The sequence below is a fragment of the Xenopus tropicalis genome, chromosome 5, assembly GCF_000004195.4.
Source record: "Xenopus tropicalis strain Nigerian chromosome 5, UCB_Xtro_10.0, whole genome shotgun sequence".
NCBI lineage: Eukaryota > Metazoa > Chordata > Amphibia > Anura > Pipidae > Xenopus > Xenopus tropicalis.
In genome coordinates, this window is record NC_030681.2 from 91,393,276 (window position 1) to 91,420,316 (window position 27,041).

Below are 27,041 nucleotides of genomic sequence, written 5' to 3' on the forward strand. Positions count from 1 at the left end.
AATACTTTTATAACACACTGTTTCCTATGGTAGTAGTTGTTTGCTACTGTACTTTTCACTTACAAAATTAATTAAATGCTTTAGAACATGAATTTTACATTTCTCAGGGGATGGTGTCAAAATGGTACAGGTATAGGACCCATTATTCAGAATGCTCGGGACCAAAGGTATTCTGGATAAGGGGTCTTTCCGTAATTTGGATCTCCATACCTAAAGTCTACTAAAAAATCAATAAACCATTAATTAAACCCAATGGGATTGTTTTGCATCCAATAAGGATTATTTATACCTTAGTTGGGATCAATTACAAGGTACTATTTTATTATTCTAGAGGAAAAGGGAAATCCATTTTAAAATTCTGAATAATTTGATTAAAATGGAGTCTATGGGAGACAGGCTTTCCGTAATTCGGAGCTTTCTGGATAACGGGTTTCCGGATAAGGGATCCCATACCTGTATACACTTTGAGAAAAGTCAAATCTGGAAAAAAAATTGCTACTTGCCTGCACGGGATTATGGGAAAACATAAAATCCTGGTATGTAAAATCTGGGCTCTACTGTATATCATTTGAAAAGGGACGCCAAAACATTTGCTTTCAACTGTATATGCACATTTTCCAGCCTGCTACTATGTTAATATATTGTCAAAGGGCATTAGGGCCACAAAAAAAATCTTATGATTTTTGACATTTGACAATCTCAGAATTATGAGATTAAAAATCAATATTTGAGTTTTAAAGTAAAAATTTTGACTTTTTAGAATTATGACATTAACCCCCATAGGTAATAAAAAGCGCTAAGTTTGCCCAGGAGCAGTAACCCATAGAAACCAATAAGATGTTTGCTTTTAAACAGGTGATCAGTAAATTCTACCTGCTTTATAGTTATAAAGGCAACCAAATGCACCACACATTACACAATCTGATTGCCAGATATTGGTGTGTAAAAAAACGTTTTATCTTTTTATTTATCAAACTGTGTATGAATTTATGCCATAAAAGAGTTTTCTGTGTACATTTCTGTCATAAAACCAGCAGCTGCTGTTTTTTATTGCAGGAATCTGCTTGCCATTGAAATTTCCCCATTGACTTGAATGGGCTGCACCATAAATATAATGGTGTAAAATAACCACATAAAATACAGCCATTATGTGGCATAAAACAAAATACACAGTTTCATAAATTTGGCATTTATTTTACACCACTTTTTACACCAGGGGGCAGATATACTACTGTTTGTATTTCTTTTTTTGTGATTCATTTGTTCTTTTTTGGAGGGGGTTACTCTAAAAAGTATAAAAATGCAAATTTTTGTTGTCATTTATTATATGTCAAAGCCACAAAAACCACACATGTAAATAGATGCCATCTAAAAGCTGTTGAGGTGATGTAGAAGTCAATGGGAGTTTTCCTAGGCAAATTCTAATAATCTTTATTTAATTCATGGTTTTAGAGGTTCTAAGTCCACACATTTTTTTTTACAAAAATGTAAAACTTTAAATAAAATGTTTTTCTTGTGCTTTTCAGTTTCATTTCACATTTAAATTCGTTCATGCTTTTTCAATTTTGAATCTTTTAATAAATGATTAGACATTCCTGGTTTTAGTGGAAATGAGTTTATTCGATGTTTCAAAAACCTCTAAAACCATGATAACCACATAGGGGCCGATTAAGTCCGAAAAAACGAGTGATAGTTATAGTATGCGTTAAAAATATTATCACTTCTTATATTTTGAGAATTAACGATCGATTCACTAAAAGGACACTTGCCGGAATTAAGAAGCGATGTTATTGTCGTTATTTATCTGGCGATGAAAGATTTTTAAGTGATATTTTTAAGCGATATTATTTACCCCCAAGTGACTTTAATCACTTACCTTGTACTCCGGGGCTGGTGCCCCTGTTAAGAGAGAACAGCACCAGCCCGGGGTAGCAGCGAGCAATTCCTTCTTCCGCGTTGGCACGCTTGCGCATGCGCAGTAGAGTGAAAAGGCGAACTTTAACAAGAAAGTCGGCTTTTCACTCTAATGCGCATGCACCGGCCCAGGGATTTTTGGCACCCCCAAGTGACTTAGCCTTTCCTTCTCCTTTAAAGCATGCAATATATTTATGCGATATTTCGTAGCACGCGATATAACCACACGCTATTACGCACGTAACTGTTACGTTCCACGTACCATGTGACTTCCGCCATTTTGAGCAGTTCTGCTGTGAGTCGCGAGATGGAGAACGTGGAAAGTGCAGCTGTGCAATCAATGCCTGGGGAGCTTAAAAAAAAAACCACCCTTGGCAAGGCAAGCAATGGAGAGGAGGGATAATAGCGATATTGAAGACAGCATTGGCGGTAGTAAAATGCTGGAAAAAATGAAGGATCAGCAAGGTAGAGCAAAGACATGAGGGCTCACAGGTGCCAAAAGCCAAACAACACACTACAAAACAGCAGCAGAGGCCAAAATCCACAAAACTCACAATTGCAAGCAGAAAGGAGATTTAGGCCAAACCACCAAAGATGCACGTGAAGGGACACTTCAAATACCTATTCCCCTTACTGAGAGCAGTCAGATTTCTGGTGTTAGTAAATATGACACAACAGAAACTCCAAAGAAACAAAAAAACACATGTGCAAATATGCCAAATTCTGCACCTTCACATCTGTCCAACACTGACAGTGAGGAAGAGAGGCCTGGCTACATTAGCAGCCCACAATTCTCTGATTTTGAAGGTACAGATAAAGATTATCATCCAGAGGAAGCAAGTGAAGTGGAAAGTGAGGAACTTCACACCTACTCCTCACCCAAACAAAGCAAGAAACAACAGCATGAGAGCAGACTTAGAAATCTGAAATTTTCTGAATTTGAAAATGAGGCTCTTATAAAGAAATTAGTGCCATTTTATGACCGAATCATTGGAAAAATATGCCGCTAAAACTGCTACCGCTGTGAAAAATAAATACTGGAACGACATAGCTGACCATGTCAACAGTGTTGCGTTCTGTCTAAGAAGTGTGCAGAATTGCAAAAAAAGATATCAAGACATAAAAAGGGTCCTGAAGAAAAAATGTTATGTATGAATATATGTATGTACGTACATACGCACGCCTATCATTATCTGCACTACTTATGTACCAAAGGCTGTAGAGTACAACAACAAATTAAGACAGTAAATAGGGGGGTCATTAACATAATATTTGCCAAAATTGTTAATGCCCTGTACTCTCCTTTATGAAGGAGGATCATTCTGGAGGCACTGTTTAATACAGAATATAAGGGAGAGGGATGGGCGTTAGTGAGGCCACTTAGTAGCAAGTTGCAGTAGTTTATTAGGTTTATTGTCAGAGCAATATCAGGAAATGCTCATGCCTCTTATCCATGGAGACTGCGTGACTGGTGTCGCTGGCGTATTTGAATCGGACAGAAATGTCAGCAAAGGTAGGTCTAATGACATAAATACAAGTGTATTTTCGCTTGCAGAGAAACTTAATATTAATGGAATACAATATTTTTTTGTTTTTGTAAAACAAATCCTACCGCCTGTCAGAAGCAAAGGCAGATAATCCTCACTTTCTAGCATTCCTGGTAATATTATTTCCTAATTTTGTAGGACATGTGTTTTGTGTTAGGCTTGTGCAATGGCATAATAGTGAATTGTGTCCATGTATAATGCAGGTGTTTCAATTACAGAAGTGCAGTGTATTGCTAATAAGATAGGTGTGTTATTGGACAAGTGTGTCTTGCTGGGTTAGGTGCAGTCAGTTCATCTTGTACTTTTGGACAGTCAATCTTTTCAACTTTTTTTGCCCTTGCACTCTGTATGGCAAAACATTATACCTTTTTTGCTCATTTGGAATGAATCAAAGTCCACAAATACATTTTTTACATTAACTTTGTAATGTTGTAAAATAAATGAAAAACATTATTGTCCATGAAGTTTTCATGTCACGATGAACATCATTCAAATCATTGAACTTGAAATTTTCTTTTTTTAAATCAAGGTGAAAAAGGTCACTCGGCTGTACAATCAGCAAGTCAGCTCCGCACACAACACCGACAGTCTCCTGAAATGCAAAAAAGGTTTATTGCTGATGATAATGCAGTGTGCTGAAATTTTAAGTGATTATGCTGTATCTAGTATAAATAAATCAACGACAGTCAGGTACAACAAGCCTCATACGAATTGGGTCATCGAGGTCCTCAGCCACAAACACAGGCAATCCATGCTAGATTGTGCAGTACAGCGCAGGCTACTACAATTTGTGCCACTTTACTGGGGCTGTACATGAGACTTCCTCCCGCCTTGTCCAGGCATCAGAAGCGGCTTTTTAGAACCCCAAAAATTCGCTCAATAACAGACTGCGCTCTGACATATGCTTCATTAAAAGCACATTCGGCCCTGGGTATCGGGCTCATTAGCCACCTAGCAAAAAGGTAGCCAGCATCTCCTGAAATAAAATAAGATGGAATAAGTTGCTGAAATCAAATAAGCTGCTTCCAGTCTCCCATTGTCAAAAGAGAGCCCGCTTGCAACAGATGTGACAGTGTGAGACTGATAGCTGACACTACAAATAGCTTTGACTCTCCCACTGTCAAAAGAGGGCCTGCTTGCAATTGCAAACCATGCTTATGGCAGGCAGACCCTGGTTTGACAGTGGGAAACAGAATGCAAATTTAGGAAACTTGTGCTAGACATGACACAAATACTTACCTAAAAGCCACCCATGAGGCATTTGTCTGCTTTGAAAATCAGCTTAAAGTCCGGACTGCTTCAGAATGTAATCATCGTGTGAGGAGCCTGGAAATCTGGACACAATGCTCCTGATATTCATGCTAGCATCACAGACGACTTGGATATTTAGTGAATGGTAACTTTTTCTGTTGTGGAAAATATGCTCCTTGTCTAGGGGGGGATTTAATGCCATGTGGGTGCAATCTATGGCACCTAACACGTTGGGGATGCCACTCACACCATAGAACTGTTTCACTCATTTCTGTTGGTGGGAAAGTAGATATAATTGCCAGACACTGAACGTATTGCATCTAGGACCTGGCCAAGGCAGCGTGAAAATGTCAGCTGCGACATTCCACCATAGATCCCTCCAACTTCCTGAAAACTTCCCGTGGCAAAAAAGGGGGAAGCACAAAAATTTGACTATGCCAGGAACAGCATGGCTTCTGCGCATTAGTGGTTGAAGATAAGGCTCCAGTACCTTCATACAGGCTATAGATTGCTGTTCTATTTAACCTATAGCGCCTCACTATTTCCTCCTCTGATAATCCCTCTAGAGTTGATCTTTCCCTGAAAACTCTAGGATGCATCACTCTACGACGTTCACATACTTGATCCTCTTCTTCACAAGCCAACAAAAATCCGACTGCAAACTCCATGTTGTCTTGCCAAACGCTCACGAACCGCAATGTTTTTTGAGTACCGCCTACCCCAAGTTAATATTAGCAAAGATTACCGCGATATTTCACACGTTTAACGCTTCATATGTGTTTGTGAATTATGTGTTAGTATTATTTCTATTATATAATTACTGCAATGCGATGGAAATAACGCTTTGCGGTAATCGGATTTTAGCGCATGCGATATGAGTAGTAATGCATGCGAACTGACTTTGATGAATCGTTACATAATTAGTGAACACTTTTTAACGCATAAAACTATGCGTTATGCGTTAACGACCTTTAGTAAATTGGCCCCATAGTGTAAATATTTTTAGAAAGCATGATAACTTTGAAAAGTCAAAATTATGAGTTTAGAAGTCAAAGTGTAAACTTTTAAAGAACTATATAAATCTGTATTAAAACATGTACCTATAATACTGTACTGTATGTTTCCTGTCAAGCATTTCTGCCTTTTCTTCAAAGAATTATAGGATCTATGTCTTTTTGTTAACCTACCTTTGCTGTGATAGCTTGATTAGGAAATGAATAGTCTAGTTGACCAACAACAAAAATTCTGTACTGAGAAGTTGCTCTCTGAATATACCATGAAGCAGTCACTGTTTTGCCTTGAAAAAAAATGAATAACATATTCTTTAGATGTCATTTTTCATATAGTTTTATGTGTACAGTGTTTTTCCTTTACTACTAATTCCTGCTAACATTGGCCCTACTGTGTTTTCTTAATTAAAATTCCTATCATCCTCTGATATTTGTCAGTTGGAATAATTTATTGGAAGGAAAGCTGCAACCTAACAAAAACTGAACTAATGATCTTTCCGCCTAAGCCTGGTCCTACTCCCCCCTTTTCTATCTCTATTGAAGGCACCCTCATCAACTCTGTCAATTCCATGCATTGTTTGGGGGTGATCTTTGACTCCAGTCTCTCCTTCTCTGACCATACTAACACCACTGTCAAAACCTGTCACTTTTTCTTACGCAATATCGCCAAAATCCGTCCCTTTCTTTCTACTGTAACAGCTAGGCTGCTCATGCACGCGCTCATCCTATCCCGACTTGACTACTGTAACCTGATGCTAACCGGCCTCCCTAACTCCCATCTTTCCTCCCTACAGTCTATATTAAACACCGCTGCCAGAATTCTCCTCCTCTCATCCAGGAGAGTTCAGGCCCTTCCCCTGCTAAAGGCCTTATCGTGGCTTCCTGTTAAAAAAAGAATAGTTTACAAACTCCTTCTCTTAACCTTCAAAGCCCTCCATTCCTCTGCTCCTCACTACATATCTTCCCTTGTGTCTCCGTACATTCCTGGCCGACTCCTTTGTTCCTCGCAGAGCAACCGTTTGGTTGCGCCCCCAACTACTACTGCTGTTTCCCGCCTTAAACCCTTCTGCCTTGCTGCCCCTTACATTTGGAATTCCCTCCCTGATTTCCTCCAGAGAGAATCCTCCCTCAGTCTTTTTAAAACCAAACTAAAAGACTACCTTTTGGAGCACTCACCCAGCACCTGATCTGGAAACTGGCACTTATACTGTAATGTCACCCACTGTGACCTATAGCACTTACATTTGCCCATTTGTGTCTGTTAGTTACCCCTCCCATATAGATTGTAAGCTCTACGGGGCAGGGACCTCCTTCATCTTGTGTTTCTGACTCTTATTGCAACTGTACCTTGTATTTATTTGTATTTATTGTTGTACTTTGTATTTATCCATTATCTTTAACCCCCTGTTTTGTATTAATGAATTCTACTGTACAGCGCTGCGTACATAAGTAGCGCTTTATAAATAAAGATATACATACATACAATGGATAATGTAATAACTATGTAATGTAATAACCAATCCCTTCATGGTTCCCCGGGACATAAACTTCAAGAAAAAACAAGTAAAATGCTGTGTAAGTGAGAAAAAAAAGAAGATGCAGGCACTACAGATCTGCCCTCTCTACTCAATTTTGTGAGGTATGCTAAATTCTGGGGGAGGCTATTGCCTTGAAGCTATTTGGGCTGCTCTTGCCTGTCCCTACGTCACTGCCCCCTGCAGCCAGTTAGATCAACGCTGCGTTAGTCAAGGAGTATGGCCCAGGCATGTCCTGTGCTGAAGAGTGTTATTCACTGCTGATCTCTGCATCTGCACTTAAGGTAAACATCTAACTATTTAGATTATTCAAATCATTTTTCTGCAGGAAAGTATTTGGAAAAGTATTTCTTTTGCAAAGTCTTACCAATACTATGCAAATGGTGAACATCCCCTTTAATGTGCCCACAGTAAAAACAAAAGAGAATGTGCATTTTATTTTATTACCCAAAGTCTTACCCGTCTTTTCCTCTGTCACTGAAGCTGTTAAAATCAACCTTTGCCAAAATGGACACTTAAAGGCTTCAGAGTAGGAGAAACTGAAGTTTACAGATCCATATATCTATTCAAAAAGAAAATTGTAATACTTGTTATCAAGCTCATATTTTATTGGAAATATTAGTCACTAGCATAAAGTATGGCTTACACAAGCTGGGCAGAATCATTCAACCCCTTGCTCACATTGTTCTATGTTTATGTTATGTATCATAGGTCCCTCTGCTTTCCATACAATCTGTGCACCCACAGCTATGAAAATCAGAGGGACATCAAGTTCCATTCATCTTGTCAACAGAAAACAAGATTAGGGAGTCAGCCTGGGTGGGGTGGGGAAATGGTCCATGCAAGTCAGATGAAGGTTATCATGGTTCCTCTCAATCTATTTATGTCTCTACATATAGGGGCTGATTTACTTACCCACGAACGGGTCGAATGGAGTCCGATTGCGTTTTTTTCGTAATGATCGGTACTTTGCGAATTTTTCGTATGTTTTGCGATTTTTTCGGATTCTGTACGAATTTTTCGGATCCAATACGATTTTTGCGTAAAAACGCGAGTTTTCCTATCCATTACGAAAGTTGCGTAAAAAGTTGCGCATTTTGCGTAGCGTTAAAACTTACGCGAAAAGTTGCGCATTTTTCGTAGCGTTAAGTTTTAACGCTACGAAAAATGCGCAACTTTTCACGTAAGTTTTAACGCTACGCAAAATGCGCAACTTTTTACGCAACTTTCGTAATGGATACGAAAAACTCGCGTTTTTACGCAAAATTCGTATTGGATCCGAAAAATTCGTACAGAATCCGAAAAAATCGCAAAACATACGAAAAAGTCGCAAAATATTCGTTTTCAAGTCGGAACTTTTCCAATTCGGGTCGGATTCGTGGGTTAGTAAATCAGCCCCATAGTTTCCCATAAGTAATAGAAGCACAGCCATCATTTCACAGGGCAGACACAGCAATTTTCTGGTGATGTAAATTATTATCTTTAAGCCAAAGCTTATGGTGTTAGTTGAGCTAGTTCCATTAGATAAAACCACAATGAGGGACCTAGTCACTGCTAAAGATTAATTAATTTAATAACAAATATTTGATCAGCACTATGTATGCTTGTGGGCCCTGAATATGAGATGCAAAAGTAAAAGGCTCCAAATTATTGTTGTGTGTGACATTTGTCTAAATGCAGTCTGTTTAACATTAAATATTAAATTACATATAAGAGTACATGGAACAATCAGGAACAGATACAGGAACAATCACAGATCTTAAATAGGGAAATATATACAATTTATTTATCTGGTTAAATAATCAGGATAAATAAATTAAAAAATCAAATATAAGAGCATCATTTGCAGAAAAGTAAGAAAGAATGCTTACCTCAAATATTTTATTCACATCAGTGAGATCTTCAGGATAAGAATCATAATAATATATGTTATAAGTATCAAAATTTAGTGAAAGTGTTACAGTTCCTTTAACAGGTCTTCCATTGCTGTAGCTAAAATAATTAAAAAAAAAAAAGTCACAAGAAAATATTTGACACACTATGCATCCTTATTACAGTTTCATGCTCTAGCAACTGGGCTGATCCATATTTAATACAATATAATGCGAAAACTTTGTGATTTTATTCTGTATATACAGTACATTGTGAGCCAGTCCCTAACCTTAGGTAACTGACAGCAGGATGGAGCATGTGCTATTAATGACTTTAAAAGAAGACAGGGAGCTACTAGGGAATATTTGGAGGCACAGAACTTCACGGTTAAAGGGCTGAATTCTGCTACATTGTATGTTGAGTCAGATGCAGAAAATATAGTCAAATACCACTTTCAGTCAGAGCTGTATTTAGGTCTGGTGCCACCCTAAGCACTGAACCAAAATGCGCCCTCTATGTTGCAGAGTGACATCATGCACAGCTGGTGGCGTGTGATGTCACTTCCATTGGAGTGAGGTCACACAACACAGTGCATGGACCCCTAACCCCACAGTTCTGTCAGCAGAGGCTCTGGGCACAGGGCCTTGGATGCCTATATATAAATACAGCCCTGCTTTCAGTGGCAATTACATTTACACACTAAAAATGTTTAATTCATGTAAATCTGAAATTTGCTTAGAATAGTAGAATTACATTTTACATTCAAGGGAAGACGAACTTACTTTGCAAAAACTTTCCCAACAAAGTCTTGTTTGCTTTGTTTATAGTAGTATGAAGGAGCCACTATTGTTACATCAAAATCAGGAGGCTCTAAACCAAAATTAGAAAACGTTTTAAAGGACAGGGAAAGTGTAAATGCAAGTTTAGATCCAGTGAAAGTCGTACCTTAAACCGATTTCATAGGGCTTTTAATTTACATTCCTTTTGATAAGGCCTAGCTGAACTTAGCCTAACCCCAGGGAGTTTAGTATCTTTTCTTTTAGAACTGGTGTGTCAACCAAAGCGGTTAGATGTGCCGCCACATATGATGTGATTAAGAAATGGTGGGATTTTTAGAATAACAGGTGCCCTTGGATGTAATGAATTGGCCAAAACTGCAAGTTCACCTGAGGTCTTAGTAGTTCATATGGGTGGGATCAATTTGGGCAGGCATTTTCAACAAGAGTTGATTAGAATCATGAGGTTATTCCAGGTTTTTTTCTAGGACTAAGATTGTTTTTTCAAAGATCACAGGGAGTTTGTTGCGGATAGCTGGGTGTCAGTAGAATGGACTAGGAAGGTGATAAACAAGCAGATGGCTAAGGCTAACGCCATCTCAGCATGCAGAAAAACGCTTGCCAAGAATACGCTCCAACACTTAAAAATCCTCCTACCTGTGCCTGCACCTGAGCATATTCAATGCTTTTGGGTGCAGGCACAGGTAAGAGGATTTTCAAGCGTAGAAGCGTATTCTCTGCAAGTGTTTTCAGGCTTGCTGAGAATACACTAGATGTAGCATTAGCCTAAAATGACATTTAACATTGGGGCCTGGATCTCTGATATCTGATAGCTAAATTAGGGCAGATTGTGTGCATCTGCACATTGTCATAGTAAGAACTAATATGTTCTTGTTGGGTATTCAGGAGGAGATTGAGACTTGACTATGTTGTTGAGTGGCACCTGCACTGCTTGAGGTGTCAAGTGGTTTGGGTGGTGGCAGAAATGATTGTCATTCGGGAAAAGGTCCCTCTCTTGGCAACCTCGCCAAGCGAGCAGATCTTAGCGTGTATGGCCACCTTTAGTCTTCCTTTAAGTGCAATCCCACACTCGTTGAGAAAGAAGATTAAAATATGGCCGAAAAACAGAAGGGATCCGCAGGCTTGTGTGTAAACTATTACTTCTTTCTATAATGTATCCATCTATATTGCTGTAGAGCTCCAATACATATTCCTGATCTCAAATAAGTCTCATAACAAATGAGAGAAGCAGAAACCTTATCTGCTGGTTAGGGGAAAATATGGAATTACTATTTTCCTCAACTTGCTTCAGGAACAGACCTATTTGTACTATAAAGTCATACACAGAGCATTTCACTCAAAACATATTTATATGCAAATTTCATAATGATAGCTAATTTTTCCAAACAAATTTTTTCAAACAGACATGGGACCTGTTATCCAGAATGCTTAAGACCTGGGGATTTCCAGAAAAGGGGTCTTTTCGTAATTTGGATCTCAATACTTTAAGTCTACTAAAAAATTCATTTAAACATTAAATAAACTCAAAAGGGCTGTTAGTTATATCTTACTTGGGATCAAGTACAAAGTAGTGTTTTATTATTACAGAGAAAAAGGATATAATTTTTTTTAAAATGTGAATTATTTGCTTAAAATGGACTCAATGGGGGATGGCCTTCCCGTAATGTTGAGGTTTCTGGATAACAGATCTTATACTCGTAGTGTTAACTTACCATTTTGAACAACAACAATAGATTCATAGCTTTCATAACCCTATAAAGAAAGAGGGAAAAAAATGAAAAACTGGTGAATAAAAAGCAATGTTTACTCAAATTCTTTTGGTGAAAAAGACTTGAATGTTATTAAATCAGTCCCCAAAGTTAATGTAGAAAATTTAGTAACTTTACTTACATTTGGTCCAGCACTTATAGACAAGGAGCCAAGAGCTGACTTGGCAGGTAGTAAAACCTCAGTTGAAAAAACTCCTAATTCAGTGTTCTGATTTAGTATTTGTTTTATAATGTCATAACTTGAATCCTGTTATTGGTAGAGGAAGCATAATATAAATCACATTTTCAAGGATACCTTAATTATCTTTTCCACTAAGTGACAGATTTATCAAATATAAAATGGGGTATCTATTCAATTCTTATGGGAATTTTGATCAAATGGAACAGACTATTCCATTGATTTGATCAATCAACCAAAACTAGTACTTAATATTGTCCAAGTCTTCTAGGGTTTTGATACCTCCAAACCTAAATGATCAACTGGTCTTAGATAACTTATATCATAGTAGGCTGTGTTGTTTTTCCATTCTGGTTTAGTTTTGGTTTGTGGTTGATTTTAGTTGAATTACTGATACTAATTGATCTAGTGATTTGCTGTGGATTATTTAAAACTGATCTCTCCATAACCATAAATAACAAATCTACTCTTATGCATTTTGTATAATTTTCATTTACAAAATCCCTGCTCTGATTCAAATTGAAGCAAGTTTAGCAGTATTCATTTGGGTTGTATTTGTAGCATAGTGGAACACCTGGGCAGGTTTCATTTGCTCTAAGAAATTCCAAGGTGCTAAGTGATCTGTCATGCAATAGAAATCTCACTAAACTTAGTTATGGCAAGTCATGAATGCTAAGACGTGCCTAGCTATTGCAAACATGCAAAATTAAATTTTTGAAAGTGATAATAATTCTCCTGACCATAAGATGGAGCTATCACAAAATGTATTAATTGAAAGCCCTGATAGGTGATATCTCAGCTTTGTAATGTAAGGAATTACCATTTAGTCTCTGTAAAAGATTTTGTACAGTCTGGTAAACATGTAGGTAAAGCACTCTTTTTTGTCCTTTACATATTGCCCTGTACTCCCTGAGCCCAAAGTTTTGCTCTACCGCATGTACAGGGGATGTAAATAGGCACTCTTTAATCCCCTTTTCCGGGTCAACAATAAAAGGCCACTTTAACTTTTACAAAAATAAAGTAAAAAAAAATGTAATTTTTTTTTTTTCAAAGTTACTGCACTTTAAAGGTACAACTTTTTTTTACCTATTTTCATGACTGCAGCTTTTACCTTTTCCAAAAAGTTAAAAAAATGTACACATATGTATTAACATATAGCCAAAGGTTTGCTGCAATCCATTAACCAGATTAATAATTACATATTATATCAATCTAGTGCATTTATAGTGTATAGTTTGTGAATCATTTGAAAATTTGAATATTTCTGCATAAATATAATCTAATAGGGGATCTGCCTTTCATGCAAGTCCTAAAACATGATCCTGAGAATGCAAATAGACTAGTAAGCCACAAATATATTGTTCTTTTGTTCATTTAGGAAAATTATCCATAATTCCATATTTTTGTGTGACAAAAGTATGTGAACCTCTAGGATGTTCAGTTCATTTGGAAAAGTGTTTAATGAAAAAGGTGTTTTAATCAATGGAAATGAGTTTTTCTATAGAGTTTGCACTCCACAAGTTCACTGTCAGATCATGTACAAATGGAGGTAAATTTAAGAACCCAGGCTACTATCTAAGGAAGTATAGGCCTCTTTTGCACTGGTGATTGTCAGTGTTCATCACTGTTCATGGGTTTAAACTCGGGAGGACAACAATATTGGACATGGCAGGGAGAAAGTTTGTTAAAAACCACATTAATAAGTCAGAAGGATATTGGAATATATGTTATGTAAACAAATAAGACCAAAAGAGAACTTAACTGGCATGAATAAAAACTTATATGTTTGGCGAAAGGCAAACACTACATTCCTGCATAGAAACCTAATGCTATCAGCGAAACATAGTGGTAACAGTATCATAGTTTGGGACTTCTTTTCTGCCTCTTACCAGGACAGCTTGGCATCATTAATGGAACTAAAAATCAGGGTATCTGTCCTCAAAAAAAAAAGTCGGTCATGCAATTTGATCTACCAAAGAATGATTACGTTTTTAAATCCTTCAGAAAGATTAAATGACTTCAAACAGGAGTTCATTCAAAGAAGTCTACAAATATCCTGATACTGTTCTGTAAGGAGAATTAGGCTAAAATTACTCCAAACCAATGTGCAGACCTGATCAATAGTCACCAGATACTTTTAATAAATGAAAAAGCATCATCAAATTTTGGACACATTAATTGCACGTGTGTTATCTGGTTTTAGGATATGCACAAAAGAGGTTAACATTTTTGGTTATATTTATTCAGAAATGTAAAAGAATTCACAAACTATTAAGCATCACTGTAGAATGCTGAAAACTGGTGTCTGCTTTGTTACTGTAGGTTGCATGAATAGGCCAAATATTCCCCTGTAATATTTTTACAAGCATTTTCTTCTACACTATTTTCTAATTCTACTTTTTTTTTTTAAAACAAAAGGAATTCTGGGACTGAATTCCAAACTCTTAAAAAAATCCCATTTACATGGGTTTATCCTATAGGCTACAGCTCACCCACTGGGTTTGAAGCTGTAGCCTATAGGATAAACCCATGTAAATGGGATTTTTTTAAGAGTTTGGAATTCACTCCCAGAATTCCTTTTGTTTGCTTTTTTCTGTATGAGGCAGTCTCCTCAACCTTATTTATTTGTTTGTAGAACCACATGGTGACTCTACCTAAGCTGATCAGAAAACCCTACACTATACTGATGAGCCCCCAAGAAGCGCGAAACCAGTCTGTAGTTGGGAATCTGATCAGCTATTGTCCTGGCTTCAGCTTCAAACCCAGTGGGTGAGCTTTAGCCTATAGGATAAACCCATGTAAATGGGATTTTTTTAAGAGTTTGGAATTCACTCCCAGAATTCCTTTTGTTTGCTTTTGTCTGTATGAGGCAGTCTCCTCAACCTAATTTATTTGTTTTTACTTTTTTTTTCAAATGGAAAAGAACTTCCATGAATATAGGTGTCTAGTGTAACTTACCTAGCACTCTTTTTATGTATGTTTAATTAGTAGATACTACTGGACTATTATTCAAAACTATAATGTTATGATACAGACATAGGACTTGTTATCCAGAATGCTTGGGATCTGGGATTTTCCAGATAAGGGATTTTTCTGTATTGTGCATCTCCATACATTAAGTCTGCTAAAAAATAATTTAAACATTAATTAAACCCAATAGGATTGTTTTGCCGCCAATAAAGATTAATTATATCGTAGTTGGGATCAAGGACCAGTTACTTTTTTATTATTATTGAGAAAAAGGAAATTGTTTTTAAAAATGTAAATTATTTGCTTAAAATAGAGTCTATACAATGTGAGCTTTCTGGCTAACAAGTTTCCATGTAACAGATACCATACCTGTATATGTACAGTATAGAGATTTAATAGCTATGCAGCTATGTACAATAGAACCAAGTTCCTCATACCCTTATATATATATTTATAGGTCCTTTGTATGGTGTCAAGTCAGTATATACAGTGATAATTCTAATCTTGACTGTTTCCTGAGGTCTGTAATTTTTCTTGTCCGTTTCAATGAATGTTTTTGTTTGAATTTGTTTTATAGTCAGGCCAAAATTATTTGAAAAAATCAATTCATTTCCAGCTGATCCATTTACAAATAAAAAATAGTTGGAAGAATCCAATGGAGTCTACAATGAAAAAAGGGAAAATTAGTACAGGAATGTGTTGCCTGATACATATTTAAGAAAACCCATGCCATCTTCAACCACCTTTTTTTGTACAGTTATTAACTATTTTACTTACTGCAGGTATAGACATAATTCCAATGGAATCTGAAGAAATATAGAATGAAAATAATTATTGTACAGTTACAGTATGTATGTGAGGAAAAATTATTGTTGATAATGTATAATTAACTCCACTCAAACACAACTTCAGCTTTTTAAAAAGTAAAAAAATATGTAGCCTTTTCATGGTTTGTAGTGTAATAATATGGTTTGGAACAGTTACCTAAGCCTGGTCCCCTGTTCTCCAGCATATAAAATGTTATTTAATTATACTTTTTGACGGAACAGATTACAGTGATGGCTATATTATGGGTTTTTGTATTGTGAGGGGCCGGAGTTCCCCTTTAATACATCATACCTAGTAACTGCAGAAGGTAAATTAACCATTAGACCTTTATAAGTAATTCTAAGAAGAATGTCTTGATGCAAGGAATATTTCTCCCTACAGAAAAAATGAACACGAGTTCAATATTTGTAATTTAGCTGAGTATTTTATTTGGTGGGTGCTGGTGCCCAGTAAAAGTGAACAAACAAGATTTTCAGTGGAAAAGCCTGGCCAGACGCACAGTGCATATACTGTAGTCTTTTTCTGTTTTATTGGAGGCATTTTCTTTACAGGTAAATGTTTTCCTCATAGACAACTTCCTTTGGGTACATGTTTATTGTTATTTTTGTTGGCTTACATGTCCACCCTGGAATATATATTTGCCTATGTGCCATGAATGACAGTCGATTTTAATGCATGATTCTGTGATCTGGTACAAATTTGCTGCAATTTGAGGACAAATATTGTCATATATTAAACATATTTTCCCCTGTAGGTAACTACATCCATACTGTTATTCCCATGTAGTACTTTCACCCTTGTTCTAGGCTGGATTATTCAACTGGCCAGCAAAAGTTTCTCTGTGTAGCTGCTCCTGTGAGTGCAGCAGATTTAAAATTATCACAGAGAATGCCGAGTGTTATGAGAGTCAGCAGGACGGGGAATACACTGGAGATACAGGCACAGTATGATAGTTGAGACAGAGAAGAGACTAGGTGCAGGTGCAGGTCAGACACAAGAGGGCAAGGCAGTTAACCAAGGAACTGGCAGAAACAGAAATTTAGATCACTAATGCGATGCCAGACAGGCCAAGATTCAGAAACAACAGAAACTATCTGGATTACATGAACATCATTACTACTCTTGGCAGGAAACCTTGAGCACTACAAGAGAAACTGTTTTCCTAGGCAATAAGCTGGCAGGGAAAGGAACTTTAAAAAGCCTCTCGTAGAAGTGTTACTCCTTAAACTGAATACTGGTTCATTATGTTATATTAACCTCTCTAACACACCATCTTAGAGGGTATGACACCCACCCCCATAATCCAAATATCAACTATCAATTTTTGACACTTCCAGTTACTCTGATAGGTGTCTAAAAAAGTGATAGTGGAAATCTGAGTTAAGATCTGAGAATTATGAATGGGAGAGTTCTGTAAAAAGTAAGCCATGCTAGGGAGATCTCAATAGAGATAAGCAGATTTCTCTGTCATAAGGGGGCAAGGTCTGAAACGTTGCAAGTAGAAGCACAGTATAATACAGAGGGAAAATGTCTGACTATTTATGTCAGAGTAAGAGTTCAGAGAAAACATTATTTGATATCAGGAGGCAAACGTATTGGAGGGTGTTCACTAATGTTAACCAAAACTAATAGGAGGTTTTTTAATCAGGTATGCCCTAGAATTGAATCCACAATTAAAGCACTGATTATTTTTTATTACACTAAGTTCCTTAACTCTTTTACTGCCAATGACGTATGGCATACGTCGTGGCAGTAAAAGGGCTTAAATGCCAACGACGTGTCCCATACGTCGTTGGCATTTAAGCGCAGCTCTCTGCAGCGGCAGCATGTGCCACCGCTGCAGAGAGCTTCTATCCATGACAGCCCCCTGGGCAACGTGCCAGGGGGGCTGTCATGAGGGTCCTGCGAGACGATCGCTCGCAGGACCCTCCAGGAAGCAGCAGACGCGATCGCATCGCCGGCGAACTGAAGAGGAGGCGATCGGGTCTTCAGGACAGGTAAGGACTTTTTTTTTTTTATGCATTTACACACTTACACACACACTTACATACATTTACACACACTTACAGCACACATTTTAGCAGTTTTTTTTTTTTCATTTTTCACACTTTTATACACTTATTTACACTCATATACACACTTACACACTATAACACAACTTTTACACATGTACACACATGTATACACAAACACTTTGGGGGTTTTTTTTTTTTTTCCTTTTGCCACTTTGTTTTTAGTTTCTTTTACCTAAAAACTGTTTATTTTGACAGCGTGACTATTGGATCAGATATTCTGACCACTAATTACACTGTCATGTGACTTATTTTATCCCTGTATAAGTGTTCCTAATCTGTTTTTAGCGTAGCTTTGCCAGGTGTAACTTTGGTGTACAAAAATAACTTTGCCTATTTTGAATTCATCAGAATGTGTACTTTCCAAAAATATATGGTTTCCTGGGGGTCTCTGTATAGTTAGGGGGGGGTTACTGCACATAATACGCTGTCAGGGGGCTCTGTGTGCAAAAGCTGAGCTGGCAGGCGAGAAATCCTTATGCGCTATTTTCATTTTGGGGTCAGTACATACCGCAGACTTTGGTATATCTATGCATATTGGGCATCAAACTGTTCAGTAGACCTCTGGTGTTCCTATTTGGGGTGACTTGCCTTTGTACGCAAGAAATTGTGTGAGATAAATGCGGCAAATTGCAACATTTTTAGTCAATTTTCTGAAATGTCATAAAAACCAATATATTTAGGAAAGCTTTTCAGATTGGTACTTTGGTGTAGAAAGGACTCTTTACCCTTGTTGGATTTGTCAGAATGTGTACTTTCCAAAAATATATGGTTTTGTGGGGGTCTCTGTATAGTTAGGGGAAGTTTCGGCACATAATACACTGACAGGGGGCTCTGTGTGCAAAAGCTGAGCTGGCAGGCGAGAAATCCTTATGCGCTATTTTCATTTTGGGGTCAGTACATACCGCAGACTTTGGTATATCTATGCATATTGGGCATCAAACTGTTCAGTAGGCCTCTGGTGTTACTATATGGGGTGACTTGCCTTTGTACGCAAGAAATTGTGTAAGATAAATGCGGCAAATTGCAACATTTTTAGGCGATTTTCTGAAATGTCATGTCTGTGTGCAAAAGCTGAGCTGGCAGGAGAGAAATCCTTATGCGCTACTTTCATTTTGGGGTCAGTACATACCGCAGGCTTTGGTATATCTATGCATATTGGGCATCAAACTGTTCAGTAGACCATAGGTGTTCCTATTTGGGGTGATTTGCCTTTATCTGATCTTTATCAAGAAATTGTGAGAGATAAATGCGGCAATTTGCAACATTTTTATGCGATTTTCTAAATGTCATATAAATCTGCAAACTTAGGAAAGCTTTACAGCTTGGTACTTTGGAGCAAAAATAAATGTTTACCTATTATAGATTCGGGGGGATGTGTACTTTCCAAAAATATATGGCTTTCTGGGGTGAGTGTACTTTTTTTTTAGCATTATCCCACATAAAGGATGTAAATGTGTTGATTTTGCAGGAGCTGAAATGTTTGATACATCATATGGGGGTATGTTCCCATTGGGGCCCCTACATGCCACATACTTAGGTAAACCTATACATATTGGGCATCAAACTGTTCAGTGGACCCCTGGCGTTCAAATTTAGGGTGTTTTATCTTGGTACCTAACACTATGTAGAAGATAAGATGCTGCGAAGTGGAAGCTTTGAGGGGATTTTTGGAAATGTCATCAAAATTGCTAACTTTAGAAAAGCTGTGTGGCTTAGTACTTTGGAGTAGAAAGACATGGGTACCCATTTTAGATTTGGGGGAATGTGTACTTTCCAAAAATATATGACTTTCTGGGGTGAGCATACTTTTTACTAGTTTTATCCCACATAAATTATGTAAATGTGTTGATTTTGCTGGAGCTGAAATAACAGAAATGATTGATCATATGGGGGTATGTTCACATTGGGGCCCCTACATGCCACATACTTTGGTAAAACCATACATATTGGGCATCAAACTGTTCAGTGGACTCCTGGCGTTCAAATTTATGGTGTTTTATCTTAGTACCTAACACTATGTGGGAGATAAGATGCTGCGAAGTGGAAGCTTTGAGGGGATTTTTGGAAATGTCATCAAAATTGCTAACTTTAGAAAAGCTGTGTGGCTTGGAACTTTGGAGTAGAAAGACATGGGTACCCATTTTAGATTTGGGGGAATGTGTACTTTCCAAAAATATATGACTTTCTGGGGTGAGCGTACTTTTTACTAGTTTTATCCCACATATAATGATGTAAATGTGTTGATTTTGCAGGAGCTGAAATGACAGAAATGACAGTACATATGGGGGTATGTTCACATTGGGGCCCCTACATGCCACATACTTAGCTAAACCTATACATATTGGGCATCAAACTGTTCAGTGGACCCCTGGCGTTCATATTTAGGGTGTTTTATTTGGTTACTTTATGACCTGTAGGAGATAAGATACTATAGACTGGAAGCTTTGAAGCAATTTTTAAAAAAAATCACAAATTTTGATAAAAACCAATAACTTTAGGAAAGCATTGCAACTTGATAGTTTGTAGTAGACAGACAGTTGTGCCTATTCTGTATTCCCCAGAATCTGTTCTTTCCAAAAATGTACAATTTTCTGGGATAAACCTTCTGTTAGTGGAAATTTTGTCCTTGAAATCTAAAGTATGCAGCTTTCCGGAGCAGTGCTTTGGAAATTTGGTAGTGTACTGCTGGGAGTTTTTGACCTATACAAGTGACAAATCTCCATAAAACTATATATATTTGGTATTGGCACGTTCAGGAGACATGGGACTTTCCAAATCAGTTGTATATTCATGCATAAAATATTTTTTGTTTCTAGTATGTGTGTTTATATTATGGAAAATTAGAATTTTTTTTTGCATTTTTAGACATTTAGAAGCCTATATCTTGTTACAGAATTAGAATTACACAAAAATTCTACCATATTTTGAAAGCTTAGGTTGTTCTAAAAAAAACTATATATTGTTTTCCTGGGTAAACTAAAAGTCCCCCCGAGGAAAGGCCCCTAAAGTGAAACATTGGAAAATGTTCAAAAACTTTCTGGCAACACAAGTTCCGCTTTGACCAAAACAGCTGGCAGTAAAAGGGTTAAAGAACATGTCAACTCCAAAAATAATGTTTTGCCTAATAAAAGAAAACTTAATTCTAAGCAACTTTGCAATATGCATTCATTACATATTTGTAACAGTTTGTGAGTTATTTGTATATATAATTGCTATTAAAAGCAGTGTTTGTCTGTCCTTTATAATAATAATAAAACAGACCTGACTTGCTGGAGGAGACTGGCTTTTGCACTATTGTTTAAAAAATAACAACCAGGAGTTCAGTAAATGCTGCTTTCTATAGCAATCACATTTACAAATAAGTTTGAAAGCACTAATCATTTTTAATAAATTGATATTGGCATGTTGATTAGAATTATGTTTTCTTTTATTAGGAAAAAATTTATTTTGAGGTTGACATGTCCTTTAAATGCACTTAATAAAACCATCCTGTAAGTGAGAGCTTGCGGGAGGTGATTGTTTTAACAGTCTGGAAAAATATCAGTGTAAGAAAGATGCATTTAGTGGATATGATTTCCATGTTGGTAATCTATTCTGGCCAGATACATTTACTTACCTTTCTGAAAAACTTGTGTTGCTTGAACTACAGTTACATCTTGGTGTAAAATTCCAGCAGTGACATTGATTTCAGAATAACTGCTCCCAAACCAGTGAACACTAAGTGTTGTATTGATTCCAGAGGATACAATATTAGGGGCTGAAATATAGTATGAAGCACTTTAATAGAAAAAGAGAAACTGTGTTACTATCCGTTGCTCAGCACTTGTCACATTCTCTACAGTTTACGTAAGATTGTCAGAGCATTTCTGGCATAGAAAGGAAAAGGCTGAGAGCAAAGTTACTTCTGAAATATCATGCAAGCAGTGCAGTTACATACAGAAATCAGTAAAGTCATAGATGTAATGGTTTACCATTGATACTGGAACCTGACCTTTCAATTGTAATTTTTTTTAAGATAGTATGCATGTTAGACAAATGGTAAAGCACTAGTAAAACTAGTGTAAGAGGTTTTTGGAACTGGGGGTACCTAAGATGACTAATACCCTAGCTGATATACTTTAAACCTGGTCAAATTAGGTTTAACTCCTGGCAACTCACGGCAAAGCATGTGTTATATGTGACTCTTCTCACTCACTTAACTGTTGGAGAAAGGGTAACCACACTGTATCTCCATAATAAAACAGAGTCGTTAAATAAATCTTGGCACCAGTGGTTCTTTAAAACAGATTAAATCTTTATTAGGCAAATGCATACACTTTGGAAATGGTGGGTGCTGACTTTGATGGTATAATCTGAACTCAGTAAATACTTCAAACGCTTTCTAAACCAGTTGTTACTCACACAATCTCACATGTAGCATTGCCTGCTTTGGTGAACACTCCCCAGCGCTAGGCAAAGCTCACAATGGTCCCACACCCCGAGAAACTTTCTATCCCTGAGCCTAACCACTTAATTCTCTATACCTGCAGCACCAGTCTGCTCATTGGGGCCTTTGACTGCTATACTAACTTCCCTTATCCTGCCCTCTCACTCCTAGGGGCACATTTACTAACCCACGAAGGGGCCGAATGCGTCCGATTGCGTTTTTTTTTGTAATGATCGGTAATTTTGCGATTTTTTTTCGTATTTTTTGCGTTTTTTTCGTATTTTTTGCGATTTTTTCGGCGTCTTTACGATTTTTGCGAAAAAACGCAAGTTTTTCGTAGCCATTACGAAAGTTGCGCAAAGTCGCGATTTTTTCGTAGCGTTAAAACTTGCGCGAAACGTTGCGCCTTTTAAGTTTTAACGCTACGAAAAAGGCGCGACTTTGCGCGCAAGTGTTAACGCTACGAAAAAATCGCGACTTTGCGCAACTTTCGTAATGGCTACGGAAAACTCGAGTTTTTTCGCAAAAATCGTAAAGACGCCGAAAAAAATCGCAAAAAATACGAAAAAGTCGCAAAAAATACGAAAAAGTCGCAAAATGTTTGTTTCCAATCGGAATTTTTCCAATTCGGATTCGAAATCGTGTCTTAGTAAATCAGCCCCCTAGAGTAAGCTGTTACAAAACTATCCTTGAACCTGTACTTCACCTACTGAAACCTCTGTCCCAGGCTCCCAAAACACCACTGGCTGAGAGACTAAAGAGACAGAGCACATGGTGCCTGGGTGGTCCCTAATATTTTGGCCATTTTCTCAAAGGGTTCAAAACAATCTGTGTGCCTTAGTCCTGGCTTTTGTACCACTAAAACTCATTGGGATGCAGTGTTGTCTACCTGCTATGTGCTTCTGAGTTCACTCATGTTGTTTCTGATAATATTATTCATGAACTTGAAAAAATAAATATATTTTTGTCCCCTCTTTGTGCAAAATAGTTATACAGTATATAAGTAAATATAATACATATAGATATATATACAGTATATGGTAAAAGAACATTGTTATACCTGGTGGGTATAGCAACAACCTTTAAATAACATTGGTTATACAGTATTGTGATACAATTCTCAAGCCTGAATAGTAACCCTGTCCTAATGTGCAAAATCAGATAATATATTGACAATGCAGTACTGTAGATGAAAATACTAGGGTTGCAATATCTAGAAAGCAATGTTAAAATGTATATCTTAATCTTTTGTTATATAAAGCAGAACAATATTAAGGAGATAATATCATCAGATTGTAAAATTGCAGGGATTATATACAAGATGATTGGCACTTAAGAGAAAACATTGTGAACATTTCTATTGATAGCCTATTCTGATTTCTTATTAGGTTTATAACACAACTTGATAATGGCCAGCTAGAAGCTAAAGGTTTGTCACAATTTGTTTTTTGAGTACCAAAGACACAGTGCAGTATGCCTATAGAAATAAACAATAAGGCAGCTGAATTACATCAAGCAAAATAATAACACACTGTTAACACAATTTTACATTCAATGAGATTTGGTTTCCCTTAACTTACCGAGCATCAGAAAAGTGGAATATTAAAAGTGAGAGGCAGATACATCTCAGAAGCAGATGATCCAGCAGGTACATCCTGGCTTCCTATGGAACCACAGAAGTTTGGATGTCCAGGAACTGTATTGCCGTTAGACCTTTGGAAAGGACTTATTATTTGCAGTGATGCAATCATTTTAATTTGATTTAATGAGAAGAATGTGGCCACACCTTGTTAGGAATCTAGTTATTCCTGATAAAGCAGTTATAGTTATACCATATTAGTCAGGGCTCTCCAACTGGAGACCCATGGGCCGATTGAGGCCCTCCAAAGGATTTTTATGACCCCCGGTCTGCTTAAAATCTTTATAGACTTTACTGTGTGACATCACCCTTTTATTTTAATCCAGCTCTCAAACATGCTATATGAGAAAAGCTGAATATATTTGGGCATCACTGATGTATGTATGCATATCTTTATTTATAAAGCGCTACTTCTGTACACAGAGCTGTACAGTAGAATACATTAATACAAACAGGGAGTTAAGATAATAATAGATAAATACAAAGTATAACAATAAATACAGATAGATACAAGATAAACACAGTTGCAATAAGTTAAGAGTCAAAGAGGCTGGAGGTCCCTACCCCGTAGAGCTTACAATCTAGATGGGAGGGACACAAATAGTCAAGTGCTGTAGGTTACAGTGGGTAACACTGCAATGTAAGTGCTAGTTCCCAGATCAGTGCTGTGTGAGTGCTCCAAGAGGTAGTCTTTAAGTTTAGTTAAGGGGCAGCAAGGCAGAAAGGTTTAAGGAAGGAAACGGCAGTAGTAGTGGGGGGCACAACCAATCGCCTGCTCTGTGAGGAACGGAGGTGTCGGCCAGGAACGTATGGAGACACAAGAGAAGAGATGTAGTGAGGAGCAGAGGAATGGAGAGCTTTGAAGGTTAAGAGAAGGAGTTTGTAAGATATTCTTTGTTTAATAGGAAGCCACGATAAGGACTTTAGCAGGGGAAGGACCTGAACTCTCCTGGATGAGAGAAGCAAAATTCTGGCAGCAGTATTTAATACCGACTGACGGAGGGAGAGATGGGATTTAGAGAGGCTGGTTAGTAGCAGGTTACAGTAGTCAAGCTGTTGCAGTAGAAAGAAAGGGACGGATTTTGGCAATATTGTGTAAGAAAACGTGACAGGTTTTGACAGTGGTGTTAATATGGTCAAAGAAGAAGAAGAGTCAGGAGTCAAAGATCATCCCCAAACAACGCACCGAATCGACAGGGTTGATGAGCGTGCCATCGATACAGATAGTAAAGAGGGACGGGGTAGGACCAGGCTTAGGTGGAAAGATCATTAGTTCAGTTTTTGTTAGGTTCAGTTTGAGGTGGCGTTGGTTCATTCAGTTGGAGATACATAGGAGTCGGTGATGTAAGTTATGTAGCTGATGTAAGTAATACTTTTGTGTGAAACTTAACATAACTATAGTGGTGTGATAGTTTTATTGACTAAAATGATAATCACAGCAAGTGTTAATAATATTTCAGTTCTTTTTTCAAGCTGATTACAAAGAAGCTATGTTGATAATATACATAAGCATAAGCTAGGGTACAAGCATAGTAATACATACTGTATAATCAGGGGGCTATGCAGAAAAGACAGTTTAAATTACAAATATAATAAGGAACAAAATAGATACAATAGCAACAATTACAGTTATGGGGCACAGACAATTCCTTATATAGGTAATTTTCCATAAACCCATGCCCTATGTTAAGTCCTGTCTCCGGACTCTTAACCACAAAATGAAGGCTCTGAAATTCCCCTTTTCAGCGGATGAAACACAAGGAAAACTATGAGAGTCATTACTCTGTAACATCCAATATCTATCAGATTATATTCATTATATTTTAGTCTGGATGAAAATCATTATAACAAAAAATAATACTCGTGGAGCTTTTGCATGCAGGCTTTCTTTCTAGGTCAGACTAGTTAATATATCCAGCTAGCTAGCATTAAGTAATTTATGCAAATATCTGCAAACCAAATTATATTTATATAATACATATTGAAATAGCACATAATTTAGAGATCTCCTGAGCCTTTTAAGTTCCGGGGCCCTCAGCAATGGAAGGAGCTACTGTTCCAGTATTTGAGTACCTGATACTATGAAATCGCCACTGATACAATAAATTGTAAAGGACTGATCCCATTACTTATCACTGTAATATTCTGGTTAGAAAGCTGGCAAATTGTTTATGTGTTCCATTTACAACAATTGTCTGCTATCTGTCAGACAGACAGTTTGCTATTCCCCTGCCTCAAATGGCCTACACATTATATACTTGTACATAGTGGATTGTGTCTATGAAATGCTTCAAAGTTTAGCACTACACAAGCAGGCCCAAAATTTTTACATTTTGCTCCCATATGGAGCAATGGGGACCTCTCTCCACTTCAAATGTATGCGTATGCCGGGGGGGAAGGTGTCTGGGTGTTCACGCATTCACGCTCGGGGAGGTGGGGGGGGCGACCAACAGGGGCAGCCTCGGGGCACCCCAAACACAAATCCGGCGCTGTACACAAGGGAAGAGATAGTTAACCTCACATTCAAAAGACTCAAAAGGGGTGGTACTATAAATAGGTGACAAAGGGCAAAAATTGCAAGATGATAAAGTAAGTGATATGTGAGAAACGCCAGTGTTTGGGAATACAATCATTTGTCAAGAGCATTGACTTTTTCTTATACTTTTCTGGACTAGGCAGGTCTAAATTTCCCCTGTGAATTTGTCTAATGGCAGATCATCACTTACTCTTTAGTACAGAGTGTGACATGCCATCTGCCTGTACACAAAGTTTTTATGGCAAATTAGCTATAGTAGGCAGAGGATCTGGAGCACAGAGACAGGAATGCCACGACTTTTAGAAAAAACACAGGTTTATTTCAGACAAATGTTTCCCAACATAAAGGTCACAGGAACATAGTTCTATCGCATTTCAACAATACTTAGTCAAGACTAAGTTTAACTTAGTCCAGTTTAACTTTCACGCTCTGGAACCTTTCAGGGTATAATCCCAAACTTCATATTTGATGCATGGAAGGCCCATGCTACTCTCCTTCATCCACTTTAGGGATCCATTCATCTGGCTTTTCCTTAGCTGGCAAAAGAACTCCATCTTTCTTGCTGCAAGACCAGGCATTTTTGCTGGAGTTAACACTGGTGAAAATACACCTAATGATGATCCTATCCATCGCATCTCTTACAACAGTTACACTGTTACATTGTTAAGTTAGGCTGAAAATATCTATACTAATT

At 37.4% G+C, this 27,041-nt stretch overlaps 1 protein-coding gene across 1 annotated transcript in view; it reads right to left on the reverse strand.

Moving 5' to 3' along the window:
- Window positions 1-23,879, reverse strand: part of LOC108647609 (CD109 antigen) — a 79,482-nt gene extending 55,603 nt beyond the window's left edge. Inside the window, exons 1-10 of the mRNA XM_031902902.1 lie at window positions 23,753-23,879; window positions 21,363-21,523; window positions 15,621-15,649; window positions 15,281-15,505; window positions 11,817-11,942; window positions 11,639-11,678; window positions 9,912-9,999; window positions 9,129-9,249; window positions 7,717-7,819; window positions 5,900-6,009 (exon numbers count right to left, since the gene is read on the reverse strand). Coding sequence (XP_031758762.1) covers window positions 5,900-6,009; window positions 7,717-7,819; window positions 9,129-9,249; window positions 9,912-9,999; window positions 11,639-11,678; window positions 11,817-11,942; window positions 15,281-15,505; window positions 15,621-15,649; window positions 21,363-21,523; window positions 23,753-23,826 — 1,077 coding nt within the window. The 5' untranslated portion in view covers window positions 23,827-23,879. The remainder of the gene's footprint in view (window positions 1-5,899; window positions 6,010-7,716; window positions 7,820-9,128; window positions 9,250-9,911; window positions 10,000-11,638; window positions 11,679-11,816; window positions 11,943-15,280; window positions 15,506-15,620; window positions 15,650-21,362; window positions 21,524-23,752) is intronic.
- Window positions 23,880-27,041: the final 3,162 nt, after the last annotated feature.